Source organism: Opisthocomus hoazin, chromosome 4, assembly GCF_030867145.1.
Source record: "Opisthocomus hoazin isolate bOpiHoa1 chromosome 4, bOpiHoa1.hap1, whole genome shotgun sequence".
NCBI classification, from domain to species: Eukaryota; Metazoa; Chordata; class Aves; order Opisthocomiformes; family Opisthocomidae; genus Opisthocomus; species Opisthocomus hoazin.
This window is the reverse complement of record NC_134417.1, coordinates 84,525,631-84,541,274: the sequence shown is the minus strand read 5'-3', so window position 1 is coordinate 84,541,274 and position 15,644 is coordinate 84,525,631. Positions and strand designations below refer to the sequence as shown.

The window sequence follows — 15,644 nt, the reverse complement described above, 5'->3', positions numbered from 1 at the left end:
CTGGTTCATAAAACTTGAAACGAACCATCAGCAGTGGTGGGATGGAAGGGTGGTTGGAAGGGTTGTCAGAATGGAGTCTTGTTACAGTGGTGGGGAGAAGAAGCCTTTGCATTAAGAGACGAAATGTTCTTGAAATTTTTAGAAATGTGCTTTAATCTTGGTGGTCATTTAGTTGAAGTAATGGTTAGTATAACTATTCCTTGTAACTGTTCTTTCATGTTGATGAGAAACTGTCGGTATATGAGTAGGGCGACTGCTTTTTGACTAGTAGGTTTCTTAGGACTCTTGTGAAAGCTTTGTTCTCTTGTACTAACAAACACAAAGTGCCTCTGTACTTGAGTTGGTTGGTTAACCTTGCAGTTTGAGCAGTCTTGCCTGGCTATGTACTTTATGTTGGTAAGCATAAAGAGAGTAAATGGAATTCAGTAGCTTTGCAATATGTGAATTTTCTGTCAAGGTCTGAGTACAAGAAAGGCTATTGGAACCATAGGTGGAATTTTAGATTTCTAACAGCTGTGCATCCGTTGCTTTTTTAGAAGGGAGCATCTCAGTGGAAGTAATGTTCTGAACAGTAGATGTGGCCGTTTGTTTGTGCTCAGATGTGCTTAAGATGTGACACAGGTGTCAGGAGATGACAAAGTGAACAGAATACTTAGTGTCTTTTGCTTTCAGACTTTTTGATGTATATATCAAAATGATGACACACTTTACATACGCTTCTTAATACACTGGTTAAATTTAGCTTTTCAGTCTAATTTGTTTTGGGAACCTGCTGTTTTCCTGTATCTCTGTGCACTGTGTTTCAGTGGGATTGAAGAACATAAACAAAAATCAGAATGAAAGTAATTTTGATCTGTCAACCTAAAATAAAAGGTTTCTATTTTTTGGTGTCTGGAATATTTGAATTTCTGAAAACAAGCAGCTTTCGGGTCAGGTTTGGAACTGGAAGGTTCTAGGCTGCTTTCTGACTTTTATGAAGTAGCCTTACTGTACAAGTTTCATTTACAAGTTCTTGTTGTTACAGGACTTCAGAGACTCAGCTGTTGTTAACAAGACTACTGAAACATGGTGGATTACTATGAAGTTCTGGGAGTGCAAAAACATGCATCAGCAGAAGATATTAAAAAAGCGTAAGTATCATTGGTGTGTGTATATATACACAAAGTTCTGCATTTTAAGGAAGACATAATCACATGGTTTCTGGATTCTCACTTTGTTGTCAATACTAGGATGAGTAGTAGTCATCTGAGATGGTACCTTCGCTAACAGAGAAATATTCAGTGTTCTGAAGAAAATTTGCTCATTTTTACGAATTTGAGAAAAGAAGCCTGAGTACTCCTAAGGTGAAAATGCTGTCAGTCACTGGTTTTTGATCACTGTTCAATACATTTCTGTACAAATGTGCCTCCAAACTTGGGATGGTACAGGCAGTGACAGCCCCTTCTTCTGTGGCTGAGTTGCAGTAACTAGTCTTCCCCTCTGTTTGCAGAGGTGAATTTTCAAAGTTATTAATAAGTATTAGGCATGCTGCTTTTTAGAGTACTAGCTCTTTCTTAACATGAGGTCTGGTTTCTGTGCCTAGATTTTGATGGACTGAACATCTGTTACTATTACAAAAAAAAACCCCAACACAACCCCACTGTTTAAATTAGGAGTGTTCAAAGGAATTAGAACAGTACATAACCAGTAAATCTAAATAAAGAACTGTATTTAAGATGGATGTTTGTAACATTTTCAAAAGATACTGTTTACTTTTTCAACAGACAATTGGGAGGAAAGACTTCTGCAGTACTCATTGCTAGTATGCTGAAACTGTTTGACAATAAAAGGGAGTTTCAGGTGACCTGGAAATACTTTCTCTCTTGCCTTCCCCCAGGCGCTGGAGCTTAATTAATCAAATTGCACTAGTGCGTGGAAGTTTATGGTTTTTTCCTCCCTTGTTCTTTTGCAAATTCCTGCACGTAGGATTTTGTCAGCTCAGGTGTTTGAACTGGGATCTTGTATGGCTCTGTGTAAAACACTCCAAATCAACCTAAGTGCTAGCTTAGCTTTGCCCCTCTAAGTAGTTGGGAACACTTTGCCTGAAGTATTTCATTTGAGGATAGGAGCTGTGTGCAGGTGCAGCAGTCAAAGAAGCCACTGATGTATGATGCTGCCACAGTTTGGTATTAGGATACTCTTGGAGCATCATTGTCTTTGTGCCAGAAGAGTACTCTTGATGCTTCCCATGGCTGGTTGCAGTATTGAACAATTATGGAGCTCTAAGGAGGAGCCCATAGCAGAAATGTTATGTAGTGTTTTGCTTAGACCTGCCGGATGTTGATCATCAGAAATGCACAGGAATAATCTCAAAACAACTGAAGAACCCCAAACCAATTTTTTTTCTTTTTTTTAAAGCAAATCTGAGTAGGTGGATTTTTTTTTGTGTGTAGCTGCAGAATCTGTTCATACTGGTCTACGCACAAGATTAAAAGCACTGGGGAATTTCTAAATGCTCTAGTGCTGATAACTTTTTTGAAACATTTTGTGTTTATTTGTATAGCATGTTCCTTCATTTCAGAGTAAAATATCCTTTGTTTTCCTTCCATTTAGGTACCGTAAATTGGCATTAAAATGGCACCCTGATAAAAATCCAGACAATAAAGAAGAGGCAGAAAGGCAATTTAAGCAAGTAGCTGAGGCTTATGAAGTTTTGTCAGATGGTAGGTATTTTAAAAGGGTTCTTGAACTGCGGGTCTCTAGTCTGGATATCAGACTGAAAATGCTGATGTATGATGCTTTAAAGGGATATTGTAACTTTGGTTTACTGTCCAATTCAACTACTTCCTTTTCAAAAGAAAGGAGAGAAGAAGCAGCTTGCAGATAAGACAGAATGAGCAGAAATTTCAAACCCAAAGATTCAGACTCTCTCTAGATGGGTAGCCAAACCAGTTTCCTTCTAGAAATTGAAATCCTGTGTTTGCCAGGCCCTCTTCACAGATATCTCTTCAGAAATTTCTGCATACCAAGATTCACTTTATCTTCAGAGGCAAAGCCAATGTTAACATCAGTATAGGGGAATTACTGTGATTATCCAATAAAAATCAGGCTAGACAAACTCTGAAGTATCTACTGCTGAGCCCGCTGCTTCTAGTTCTTGTAACAGTAAACTAGTCTTGACAAAGCCCAAGCATGCTGTAAGCCTTGCTAAAAATTTGGATTATGTTTGGGTGAATTCCGTAAATTCAGTCAACTGTGATGCTGAGGAGAGTGTTTATATTTTGAATTCTTCTGAAACAGGTGCTTAGTCTGACCCGTGTGGTGCAGGAGTTCTGCTTACAGTTCACTCTTTGCTTGAAAAGTATCATTAACTTTTGTTAGTGTTCTGGCAAAAGCAGTCTGAATCATAACAAAGTGATTTAAGCTACTTTGCTTATTTTCCCCTGTAATTGACTGCAGCTGTCCGTATGCTATTTCTGAAGTGTCCTTGATTTCACCTGAGACCAGTGAGCATGGGAAAGCTCTATTTAAAGCACTAGCAGCATCTAGATTACTTTTCAGAATTTGGCCTGGTTTATCAAGCTGCAGTCTTGTACACCCTGTTTCTTTGGTTTTGATACTTAATTGACATGGGAGAAACAGAACTTAATTTATGGGCAGTTCATTGCATACTTGTCTTTTAGAGTAATTTAACCTTTGGAGGCAAAATTTTTGAGCAAGATAAAAATAGGATACTGATCTGTTGTTACACAGCTCTTTCAGAAACTCTTTCTTGAGAAACAGTACACTGCTAGAATTTTAGAACATCTTTTAAAAATGCTGCCTGTTTTTGGATCTGGACCAAATCCTAGTTACTGGTTTCTTAATCATTTGTGCAGCACGGGTATCTGAATCGTGAGCCCCTGTGGCTGAGAGGCAATCAACTGTCCTGCAGTCTTAGTGAAATTTTCTGACACCTTTACAGGCTTGAATGAAGACAGATTTTTGGCAGAAGAATGGTTTTGTAAGAGGTTACATAAGCAAAGAATATTGAAATTTGGTGATCGTAGAACACACTTCTCTTGTGGTTTCAAGAACATTATATTTTTCAAGATGAACTTCGGGCTTTGTGAGCCATCAGGTCTTCCTCGCAGTTTCCTGCTCCTTCTGACAGTTTGTCTAGCTTACTGCTTTGGTCATTTTTCATTGGTGGGTAGATTAACCTCCTTTCTTTAAAAATTGCTTTCTAGAAAGGCAATATGGGTAATGTACTAAGCTTTGCTCTGTGTGTGTGAACCTATCACAAGCTTTGATTTTTTGTAGATGATGACCAGTATATAAAATTTTAATTTCTGTCAGAAGTATTTTACGTTTCAGCAGCTGTTTGAGGTAACTGCATGTTCTTTCAGTGATGCTATTTAAATTTCAAAAACATCTTTCACTGAAGAGATTCCAGTGGGAATAGCATGGTAAGAGTCTAAAATCAGATGCCCTGACTGGTTTTTGGCTGATGCTTCCATGCCAGCGCAAGCAAAATAAGCTGTGTGTCTGCCTCTCTAAGCATTTCAGGGTCCCTTCCAGTACCAACAGTGCAGTCTGATCTTGTGTGGTAATGTAGAGTTAATTTTTCTCCCCTTTCTCATGGATACTGGAAGGCTGGTCTGAAGTGAAATTAAGAAGGAGCCATTCCATGTCTTCTAAAATAAGCGAGCAAGCAGTTTGAGTCAAATCCTCAATGGCATTTTTTTTGCATCACTACATTCCCCTTTATTAAACTAGAAGTGATTATTATATTAGAGGGGTTTTGCAGTCGCTCATGCAAACACTCTTTCCTTTCTCGTAACTGTCACAATGGGCTTGGTCTTGTGCAGTAAGAGGAAAAGAGGCAATGGTCAAGGTTTGCAACAAGGGAATTTCTGGTTGGATGGAAGGAAGAAAATGCCCTACAGTGAGAATGCTTGAGCACTGGGAGTGTTTTCCAGAGAGACTGTGGAATCTTCTTTGCTTGGAGGTTGATGAGATCAGGGCTTTATCCAGGCACATTTTGACTAGCTTTGAGATTAGACTTGTTAGGAGGAGAAGGTTGAATTCCTGAGGTCCTTTACAACCTAAAGCTTTCCATGGTGCCTATGTAAAGATGAAGACTGCAGTGTTCTTCTTAAAGGCAAAATGCCTTGTGGAGTTTGTCCTTATACCAGAATTTTTTTCTGATGCAACAGGGTCTGAGCTTCTACAATTAAGTGGTAATAAGTCTAAAGCTTAGTACCTGTTCTTTCTGAACTTAAACTGCTTTGGAAATCCTCAATAAAAAGGTTCGCCACTTTCATGCCAGAACTTTCTTAAATAGACTAGCTTTGAGAAGGTGTCTAGGTGAGACTACCAGTTAAGTCTTTTTGGTTTTCTCAAAATTCAGTGTGCCTATGTACTGACATGATGTACAACTTCTCCTTGTAGATAAAAAACGTAACATCTATGACAGATACGGAAAAGAAGGCTTAATAAATGGAGGCGGAGGTATGTTGACAACTAGCAGTTCTTTGCTTTCTCTGTTCTGGTGGAAAGACATGTTCTGCAGCTTTCTTTGTAAGACAGGAATCTGGAAATGCATGTGCTAAGGCCTAAAATATAATCTTCTGAAAATTGAATACAGTTTTTTTTACAATTTCCCTACTTGTTGTAAAAGGTATTACTTATATTTGGAAACAGAAAAAAGATAATTAATTATTGAAAGTATTGTGTGTACTTGATTGATACCTGAAAGGGAAAGAAAAATTTTAGAAACATGTTTGTATTTTTAAGTTATTCATATACAGTATAGGCCTGAACTTGCTTGATAGTAAGAATGTGTGAGGGTAACTCAAATTTAACTTCTTTTTGTAGGTGGAAATGTTCATGATAATCCGTTTGAATTTGGATTTACATTCCGCAACCCAGAAGATGTCTTTAGGGAGTTTTTTGGTGGAAGGGACCCCTTTTTTGACTTCTTTGGTAAGTAATGCACTGGGTTTAGTTCTTGGAGCTTGTATGCTTCATTTAGTTAAAGGAAGCAATATGTGATGAAGTTGTCAAAGCACAGTAGTGCTGATGGTCTTTTGGCTTGTGATGTTTCTTGCTGTAGTGCATTGAGGGTCGTTTCTTGCTGTAGTGCACTGAGGGTCGTTTCTTGCTGTAGTGCACTGAGGGTCTTTTCAGAGGTGCTGGAGTTCTTAGTCTCTCTGTGTATGTTCTACTGCGTAAAATGCTGACGTTATAAAGTGGATCAGATCCTGTGTTCTATATTTATTTAGAGAAAGTAAAAAGTCCCGTGTTGAAAACTGCAAGAAGTGTACTTGAAAAAGAAAGCTTCTTCCTGTTAGGTGCCTTGATATTGATTAATCTCTATATTAATGTATGTAGATGCTTTAATATTTTTAAAGGTAATTTTTTATCTTTGCTGTCAGCATTCAGGGGCTAATTCAGCTCAGATTTGAATTATATCCTTCTTAGTTTGCTATTCAGGCATTATCAGTTGTTGGATGACTAATGAAGGATTAGAAAAAGGGTTAAAGGGCCAGAGGTTGAATTCAGTAGAAGGTTAGCTGATGAATTAGGTGAGTAGCTATAGGAGGAATCTGGTAGAGGATCAGCAGCAGACCTTGAGCAATTAGAACCAGTGGGAAATCAGCAATGGTACTAAAGGGCAGATGGGAGGAAGTATCTAGCAGAATACTGGTGGGTGAAATGTTAGCTGAACTAGGAAGATGCAACTTCTTCACTCTTCCCACAGCAGCAGCAGAAGCTTATGGAATACTAGATGAGGATTTCAATTTAGATGAGATGAGTGATCTCAGCACTGGTTAGGTCACATCTGGAGTATTGTGTCCAGGTCTGTGCTCCCCAGTACAAGAGACAGAGCTACTGGATAGAGTCCAGTGAAGGGCCACTAAGATAAAGAAGGGGCTGGAGCATCTCTCATATGAGGAAAAGACCAGGATATGGAATTGTTCAGTACAGAGAAAGCCGAGAGCTGAGGTCTCATCAATATACATAAAAATATGAAGGGAGGGTATAAAGAAGATGGAGCCAGGCTGTTGTCAGTGGTGTCCAGTGGCAGGAAAAGAGGCAATGGGCACAAGCGTAAGCACAGGAGTTTCTGCCTGAACTTAAGGCAACAGTTTTCTACTGTGAGGGTGACTGAGCATTGGAGCTGATTGCCCAGAGAGGTTGTGGAGTCTCCATGTTTGGAGATACTTAAAAGCTGCCTGGATGTGGTCCTGGGCAACCTGCTCTAGGTCGCCCTTTGTGAGCAGGGGATTGGACCAGATGTCCTCCAGAGGTCCCTGCCAACCTCAGCTATTCTGTGACTGAGTGATAGGAAACCTAGAAAAATCTGAGCAAGATGTTGAGTAGGAAGCTAGTGAGGAGGAGATGGGAGAGGGTAGCTCTTTTGCTTATTTTTGCATTTAAGATACTTAAAATAGTTGGTTCTTGATCAAATATCTTTAACCAGAGTAAATTATATTGGTAAGGCATCTTCTAGCTTCTGGGAGACTGACATAGGCTGTGCTTCATTTTGCTTGTATTTACTTCATCTGCACCAGCAAAAGATTTAACTTGCTGTCCCTAAAACTGTTAGTGTTCGTGACTGAAGCCACAAAGTTAAGTTCTACATGTTAAATAGTCATGGGCTTAAAAAGAAACTGAGGACTTGCCCTTTGGATTCCTTAGCAGGAAGGCTGTACAACATAGTGCATAGAGCTATCTAGCTTATCAAATGGAGGTGCCACTACTGGCAGCTACTCTAGCCTCTCCTGTAGAGTAACAGTGATGCATCTTACCCTGTGGAAAGAGCGGACTGAAAAACATACCTCTGCATTGGTGACATGGAGGCATGCTTCCAAAAACATTCTCCCCCTGCTTAATACCCCAGTTTATTTCTTTATTCAAAAGCAGGTTATGTACTTTATCTGTTGATCACTGTCAGCTTTAAGATACAAGTAATGTGGCACAGGCTCCATGTCTTGCAGAGTAAGGTTGTCGCACTGTCAGCAGTGGTACGTATACTGCAGTTGATGAAACTGTTTGAAAGCTGCCTCCACTTTGTGACAGTTGCAGTGTCAATGACCAGAGTCTTAAAACCTGTGTTGATCCTTGGATTCCGAGTAAAGGCTCTTGTAATTTTTCTATTCAGAAGGCTGCAAAGTGAATGTATGTATGTATAACATAAATATTTGTATTGGTGAACTAGAGTCCCTGTAGATTCTGTCCTGTTGAAACACTGGTGGGACAACTTCTGCCCTGAAGAATAAGGGAATTTATCTTCTAAAAATGAATTTAACTTGTTTATGGATTTTCTGTGGAACAAATGACTTTTTAAGGAGCTACTCAGGTTATAATTGGTTTTATAAGCAACGGAATAAGGACTGAAGTCATGCTTTCTAAAAATGTGCACTGGTGGGGTCAAAGATGAAATTTATTAAATATTTTGAAATGTTTGCACCTTTTATACAGTTTAGTGGCATGTAGTGAAGCCCACAGAATGCAGGTGGGACTCTATATCCTGATTGCTATTGAATATGTAAAGAGCAGCATTCAGATGCATAATCCCAGATGCATAATCCCTGTAAATTTATGGATGTGAAGAATTTCTAAAACTATGCTATGAATTGAGTCTGCGAAACTCCACTGAGCTGTGTTGCACTTCTCTTGCAGTTACAGAAAGTTTTCTTTATAAACAGAGGCATCTTTATTCATTTGTAGAAAAGAAGAGAGTGAATGATTTTAAACTGATGAGTCTCTTCAGACTTTTCAAATGAAAATTTACAATACTGTTGAAGACAGCTTTGAACACTTCCAAATGGAGCAAAGTTAATGTTATGTGCGGTGTGTTGCACAGGAATTAGCTCAGCCAGTCACAATTTCTCTTCACTGTTTTGCAGGCAAATTCTTTGTAAAAATGAAGGTGCATGAAGGCTAGTACTTTTTGAAACTTGATGTGGTAATATGACAGAAGAGTAGCTCTCAGGTTTTGAGACATGGTCTTGCTTTCTGTGACACCTTGTTACAGCAGAATCCGCTTTTTCCTAGTGAGCTATTCCAGTGACAGTTTTCAGTCTCTTTGACATGTATATGGATGGTAATCCTTATAATGGGAAGAAAAGAAAAGGTAATGCTTCATATGCAGTACTGCTCTTTGTATTGCAAAGTACTGCCTTGGAATATCAATGTCTGGTTGACTGGTATTCAGCATTCTGTGCAATATACCCCTTTTATTCTTTGACTGTCCTTTGGCATTAGAACTGTTTGCTGTTACTATAGGGATTAATTTCTCATTTCAGTACATTTGTTTCATACTTAAGCTATATCCTACTCTCTTTACATATGGTGCTTGCCTTGATTTGGTTTGTTTGTGTTCTGTGTAGTGTTTTGTTCATATGTTACTTGTAACTTTCCAAGAACATTCTTCTGCTGTATTAACAGCTCATAGTGAGGGAAGGATCCCAACGTTACCACTGGTAATGGAGGTGTGTTCGTTAATTCAAAGACTGCTGCTTCAAGCGTTGTGAGAAACAGAAACTGATGTGTTTTGGTGTAGGCAAAAATGCTTGACTGGGATTCTGGGCTTTTAAAGAATTCACTTAGTTTTGGTTTAGAGGCTTTTCAGATGCTCACTTCAAGAACGGGTTATGTGTTGGAACAGATTATCAGTGAGGAATTAATTGAAAGATGGAGTGGATATCACAAGAAGATAACATTACCTAACAGGCAATTTAGTAGTTCAAACAACTGCTTAAGTAGTGAAGTCATCTTTCGTATACATTGAGTTCACATACCCGAAACCACCTCAGATGTCACCAGGTGTGTATCTGAGGTGCCTGAATAATTTCTCTATGGCCTGGAAAATACAACTCGGGACCTACAGGAGACCAACATCCTTTAGCAGCAGTAGCTAGAAGCTAGATGGGATGTTTCAGGGCATTTCAAATGGCTTTAAATGTCTGTATGTCTAGTCAAATGAATCCCGGAAGGAACCATGCTTTGCTCTGTGGTAGAATATGTTAATAAAGTGATGTGAGAAGTTGCTACAGTCGGATATCCTCTCTAGACTTTGTTGTCCCAGAGAAGTCTGTTTATGGAGTCTCTTTCTGCATAGATTATAACCATGACAGCTTTGCTGTGGTTCCTAAACACTTTAGTATTCTTCGTATACCTTCTGAGATTGTATTTAATAAATGTCTTAAATATTTTTCTTAGCTTGTGAAGTAGAATTCAGGATGTATTTTAATCTAAATGTAATACCAGATGATGCATATAAACACATATTCTGTGGAATTTTCCCTTGAGAATTCTGGTTACCTGGTTAATGTGGTATTGAAAAATCTGTACTGTTGGAAACCAAAGGTAAAATTAAACTTAACATCTTTACGTGATGAGCTAGATACAAATATTGAGATATTTGAGAAATAATGAGAATGTTAACTAGCTAGTTATATGGTATGTAGTTTGGTTCCACTGAACAACAGAATTACTGCAGATTGAGTACTGTAATGTTGATTACATAAAATGAGGCATGAGCATTATGGAAAACTATAATGACTTACTTTAAGTGTCCAGGCTAAAGAGTCTTCACCTGACAGGAAAGAGAAAAATCTTATGTCCAGTAATAAGTGCAGACTGTATCTTTCATGATCTGTGTTTTAGGACATTTTTTAGGAATGGGATAGCTTCATCAACCTTTTCATCTCAAGGATAGAGAGTTGTCTTCCTGGGGCAAAAGGTTTGCATAAGAGTCAGATCATGATTTTAATCCACATGTAATCCCATTTCTCATAATTATGATTAGGTGTTCTAATGAAAAATGTATTTGTTAGTCGAATGGGTTCTTAAAACTGAAAATGGAGGAGGCTTTCAATTAAAGCTGCTGTGCACAACATTGTCCTCTTTCTAATTAATCTTTTTGTTGACATAAATTTGCAGCTTTTGGTATTTATGAAGTGCTCAGGATTTGCATGTGCATTCATTGCTTTGGTATGAATGGACACAATTGTATTTCATGAGCACCAGTCTTGGATCATAATTATGTACCGAGTTGTCCAAACCTCACTACTATGAATTTTCAGAAATAGCTTGATAGGATCAAAGTCTTTGAAACACAGGAGTTGTCTCACCCAGACAGTATTATCAAAACAGCAAGAGATGAACTAGTGCTGTGGCTCCATGGGTAGCTAAACTGATACATAGCTTCTGCTGCTGAAAAAGAGGCCTTGCTCCAAATTCTTATGTTCATCTTAAAACTCTGACTAATATCCCATAGTAGATGCATGGAGAAGCTGTTTGACAGCACACTGGCTAAAGTGGAAGTTTCTCTTGGGCATCCCAAGCCAGATCATGTGGTCAGTCCTCAAGAAAACTGCTTGTGTATTGGAGTGGGGTGTGGTTTTTTTTTTTTGGTGGGTTTGTGGTCATATCCCGCCCCCCTCCCCCGAATGGCTAGCTGGTTAAATAGGCCAGGGGACAAGTGCTGAACATATGACAAGGGGCAGTGGTAGTGGAAGATTCCTCCATTTTTGAAGTGTGCCTAAACATTGGGGCAGCAGTTTGATAAACGTGATATTCATGAAGTTCAACAAGGCCAAGTGCAGGGTCCTGCTCATGGGTTGGGGCAGCCCCTGGTATAAGTACAGGTTGGGGGATGAAGGGATAGAGAGCAGCCCTGCCGAGAAGGATTTGGAGGTACTGGTGCATGAAAAGCTGGGCATGAGCTGACAGTGTGTGCTCACAGCCCAGAAGGCCAACTGTGCCCTGGGCTGCATCCCCAGCAGCATGGGCAGCAGGGTGGAGGAGGGGATTCTACCTCTGTGCTCCACTCTGAGACCCCCCCAGGAGTCCTACGTCCAGCTCTGGAGCCCTCAGCACAGGACACAGACATGGACCTGTTGGAGTGGGGCCAGAGGATGCCACAAAGGTGATCAGAGGGCTGGAACACCTCACCTATGAGGAAAGGCTGAGAGAGCTGGGGCCGTTCAGCCTGGAGAGGAGAAGGCTCGAGGGATACCTTATAGCAGCCTTCCGGTACCTGAAGGGGCCAACAAGACAGCTGGAGAGGGACTTTTGATAAGGGCCTGTAGTGACAGGACAAGGGGTAATGGCGTTAAATTGAAAGAAGGGTGATTTAGATTAGATAGAAGAAAGAAATTCTTCACTGTGAGGGTGGTGAGGCACTGGGACAGGATGCCCAGAGAAATTCTGAGTGCCCCCTCCCTGTTTAAGGCCAGGTTGGATGGGGCTTTGAGCAGCGTGGTCTGGTGGAAGATGTCCCTGCTCATGGCAGGGGGGTTGGAACTAGAGGATCTATAAGGTCCCTTCCAACCCAAACCATTCTATGATTCTATGAAATATGAAATGCTGTTTAGAGTTGGACTCTAGCATCTATATAATCATGGTATAGATGGCATTCAAAGGTAAAGTTTTTTTAAGTCTCCTTTTTTTCTATAGAAATTACTAATCCCAGGATCTCTGCTGTATATCATTAGAAAGCCTTTCAAATGCTTCTACTGGTAAACTTCCTTAAAGAAGTGGGGCAAACATCTGTTTGAGATGTAATTAGTGGAAGTGAGCAATTATAAAAGACTGTGCTGACACACTCTAGGCAGCTGAATCAATGGTGCTTGCAACAGCATCTTAGTGTCTCTTCTGAGTAAGTGGCATCAACAGTACGCTTATTTTGTAGTTACAGAAGAAAATTGTTCCGTGCAAAGTGCTTATAGGTTTGTAGCCTGTCCAGTTCTGACGATATGCTTTATTGTGCCTTGGATACACTCCAGAGCTGTAGCGTGATGTTCTATGTGTATTTACTGCAAATCTGCATCTTTGAAACTTCTTTCAAATAGAAGACAAGATAGAAACACCTATTCCAAGAATTATATTTTATTGTATGTATTGTATATCTATAGCGCTTTGCATAAACACAAGATTCAGACCCACATTTCAGACTCTGTTCTGGCATGATCTATAAAGTCACATACAGTATGATTTTGGTATAAGGAAATGATGGCAGGCAGGCAGCCTGTACTGCCTTTGCGTACTGAAACACTGCAGACTAGTACAATAGTGTGGAGTTTGCCTCCTTGCACAGGGGCTGGGCAGCCTTTCAGCATTATTCTGCTCAGTGTGTTCCAGCTACTGTGTCATCCTCTTGCATCGGCAGTACAGGTGTTCAGCTTTTCCTCGGTGTTGTGTTTTGGCAGAGGCAATACTGTGGCTCTGATTGCAGAGAATAAAGGAAAGTAAGTTGGCTGGGGAAGTAATCCAGCGAGTGGTGACTGAGCAGCGATGCTGTTTTTACAGGGTAATGTTCCTTTGCAATGCTGTCCCTGTAAGATTATCAACATCTCTGGCTGTGCAGCAGTGTGTACATGTGAGAACATTTGCTGACAGTGCACGGTTTGTCTCAACTCTTTATTTTCTGGAGACGAATGATGGCGTTGCACTGGAATGTACTCAACACTTCTATCAGGGACAGTGTCGTAGGCTGGCTGAAAGCATCTGCCTGCCCTGCATTTGACCCTTGGGCACTTCTTCCTGCTGTGTTCTTTGTAACCAGCACAGTTGCTTTTATGGTCACATTGTGAACCCCAGCAAAGAATTGATGTGGCTGAACTTGCTTTCATCTGAAGAAGCTCTTTTCAGCTGATTGGTTCCTGATCTGGTTCCCCAAGCAGCTGCCAGGGTACAAGCATCATGGTAGAAGTGACTGCTGTAGGAAACGTGGCACTTTCAGTTTATACTGTATTGTGGTGATTTCATCTAATGGCTTAGATTGATTTAATGAAATTTGACTGAATTGGGGACTGCTTCAAATGTAGATATTCTGTTTTTTGCTCCCTTTCCTCCCCTCCCCTGTTGTATGGTGCTTTCCTGCCTGTTTTCCTTCAGGCTGTGGTTTAGTAGGTATGGTGGTGTTGGGTTGACAGTTGGACTTGATGATCTTAGAGGTCTTTTCCAACCTTAATGATTCTATGATTTTCTTCTAGATATACCAGTCTTGCCAATACTGAGTTAGACTAGCTCCTAGGTGCAACAGAAAGCTGACAATACAAACACTCTCAGTGCTCTCTTTGGATCAATGAATTAATACAACTTGTCATTCAGTTACATGATCACAAGGCAGGAGAGCGATCACATCTTTCAAGTAGTATTCTGCAGTTGGATTATATATGCTGAAAGTGAGAAAATCCTGTTTCTGTGTTACAGCTGAGGACTTCTGAGAGGGCAGGGATCATGACCTACCTCGTTTTGAACTGCAGAGATATTTGCAGTATGGCGGTTGTAATTTGACTTCGGAGGTTAAATTCTTTTTTTTTGTGACTAGAGAAAAGCAAGGTAGCATTTAATGGTTTACAGTGATTTGGTTTACCCAGAGGAACAAGGCAGTTGCTGTATTTGAATTAGCAAAGATTTTTCTAAACAGAAACATTGCCTCTAATGTCATTATTTTCAGGGAGGTTTGTTATTATACAATCATGTGTGTTGTTAACTTTTTGGCTCCTGTAACTGTAGTCTTCCTACCTACTAACAGCAAGAGTCCTGAAGTCCTTTATCGTGTCTCTCTTTTGTAACAGGTTACTGAGTTCTTCCCCCCCCTCCCCCCCACAGCTCTGTGTCATCTCCTGTTGTTGATAGACTAGAAGTCTCTCTCACTGACTTCCTTGAAATTTCTCACCTTTAATTCTCTCTTATCTTTGCTGTTTTGATAGCACCACAAGTTTTGTGTCAGAAGTGTGCTCCAACATTTCTGTTGAAACGGAATCTGATACTTTGTCCTCCTATAAGCTTCTGGTAATACCGAGATTAGCATAAACTACAGATTTATCTCCAAACAGGAGATAAATACTGATACTCTGAGATAACACTGGTCGACCATTTTGGTTTTCTGAAGCTTTTAAGGTGTGTAGTATTTATATAGTATTTCCCCTTTTTTAGAAAGGTCTTCACTTGTGTTTACTGCTTAGTTTTGTTGATCTGATATGCTTCTAACTTTCAGTAGGAAAAATTACATGGATTGTAAATCGCACCAAAATGACTACCGTAAGAGGAGTCATTAAAAAACCCAATATTCCAATATTGTGATATTCATTGCATTTGAACTGTTCGGGAAAAGCCATCTATGTGAAAAGGTTATTGTGCATGGAAAGGTTCTGCTAAATCCCAAAAATAGACCGACGAGGCTGAAATGTTACTGTTTTGCTGTGTGGTACTATTAATCATTTGATTTAGGGACTAAAAGCATAAACAGGGCCTGAGTAGTTGTGAGGTTGATTTATTAATGGGTATTTGGTGGTGGATATGACAGATGATAACGCAGAAACCTCCTGCTGACTTCTCTTAATGTTTTTTGGCATTATTTTTTTTTCTGCATGCTGTACCTGGATGGCTGTCAGGATAGTAAGAATTATTCCCTCAGGAAAATCCTACCCATTTTCCTGTCTCTGCATAATCTGTCTTGCTGAGCATTCTGCTCGCTGCAGAAGACTGGTTTGAGTATCTTTCTTACTGGAGAGAATTACTGGAAGAGCACTGGAGGGTTATTAGCAGGCCTGCTAACAAAAATCACCTGAGGCTAGAACATTTGCGAATATGGAGTGCTGACCTCTTTCTTTGGTGTGTAGGGCTGCCAAAGGCTAGTAAAGCATGTCCAAGTCTCGGTT

At 39.9% G+C, this 15,644-nt stretch overlaps 1 protein-coding gene across 4 annotated transcripts in view; it reads left to right on the top strand.

The window, feature by feature from the left end:
• Positions 1-15,644, top strand: part of DNAJB6 (DnaJ heat shock protein family (Hsp40) member B6) — a 63,496-nt gene that overhangs the window by 9,552 nt on the left and 38,300 nt on the right. For all 4 annotated transcript variants that reach the window (XM_075419763.1, XM_075419762.1, XM_075419761.1 and 1 more), the window contains exons 2-5: positions 1,025-1,130; positions 2,593-2,702; positions 5,413-5,472; positions 5,839-5,946. In XM_075419763.1, the coding sequence (XP_075275878.1) occupies positions 1,066-1,130; positions 2,593-2,702; positions 5,413-5,472; positions 5,839-5,946 (343 nt within the window). In that variant the 5' untranslated portion in view covers positions 1,025-1,065. The remainder of the gene's footprint in view (positions 1-1,024; positions 1,131-2,592; positions 2,703-5,412; positions 5,473-5,838; positions 5,947-15,644) is intronic.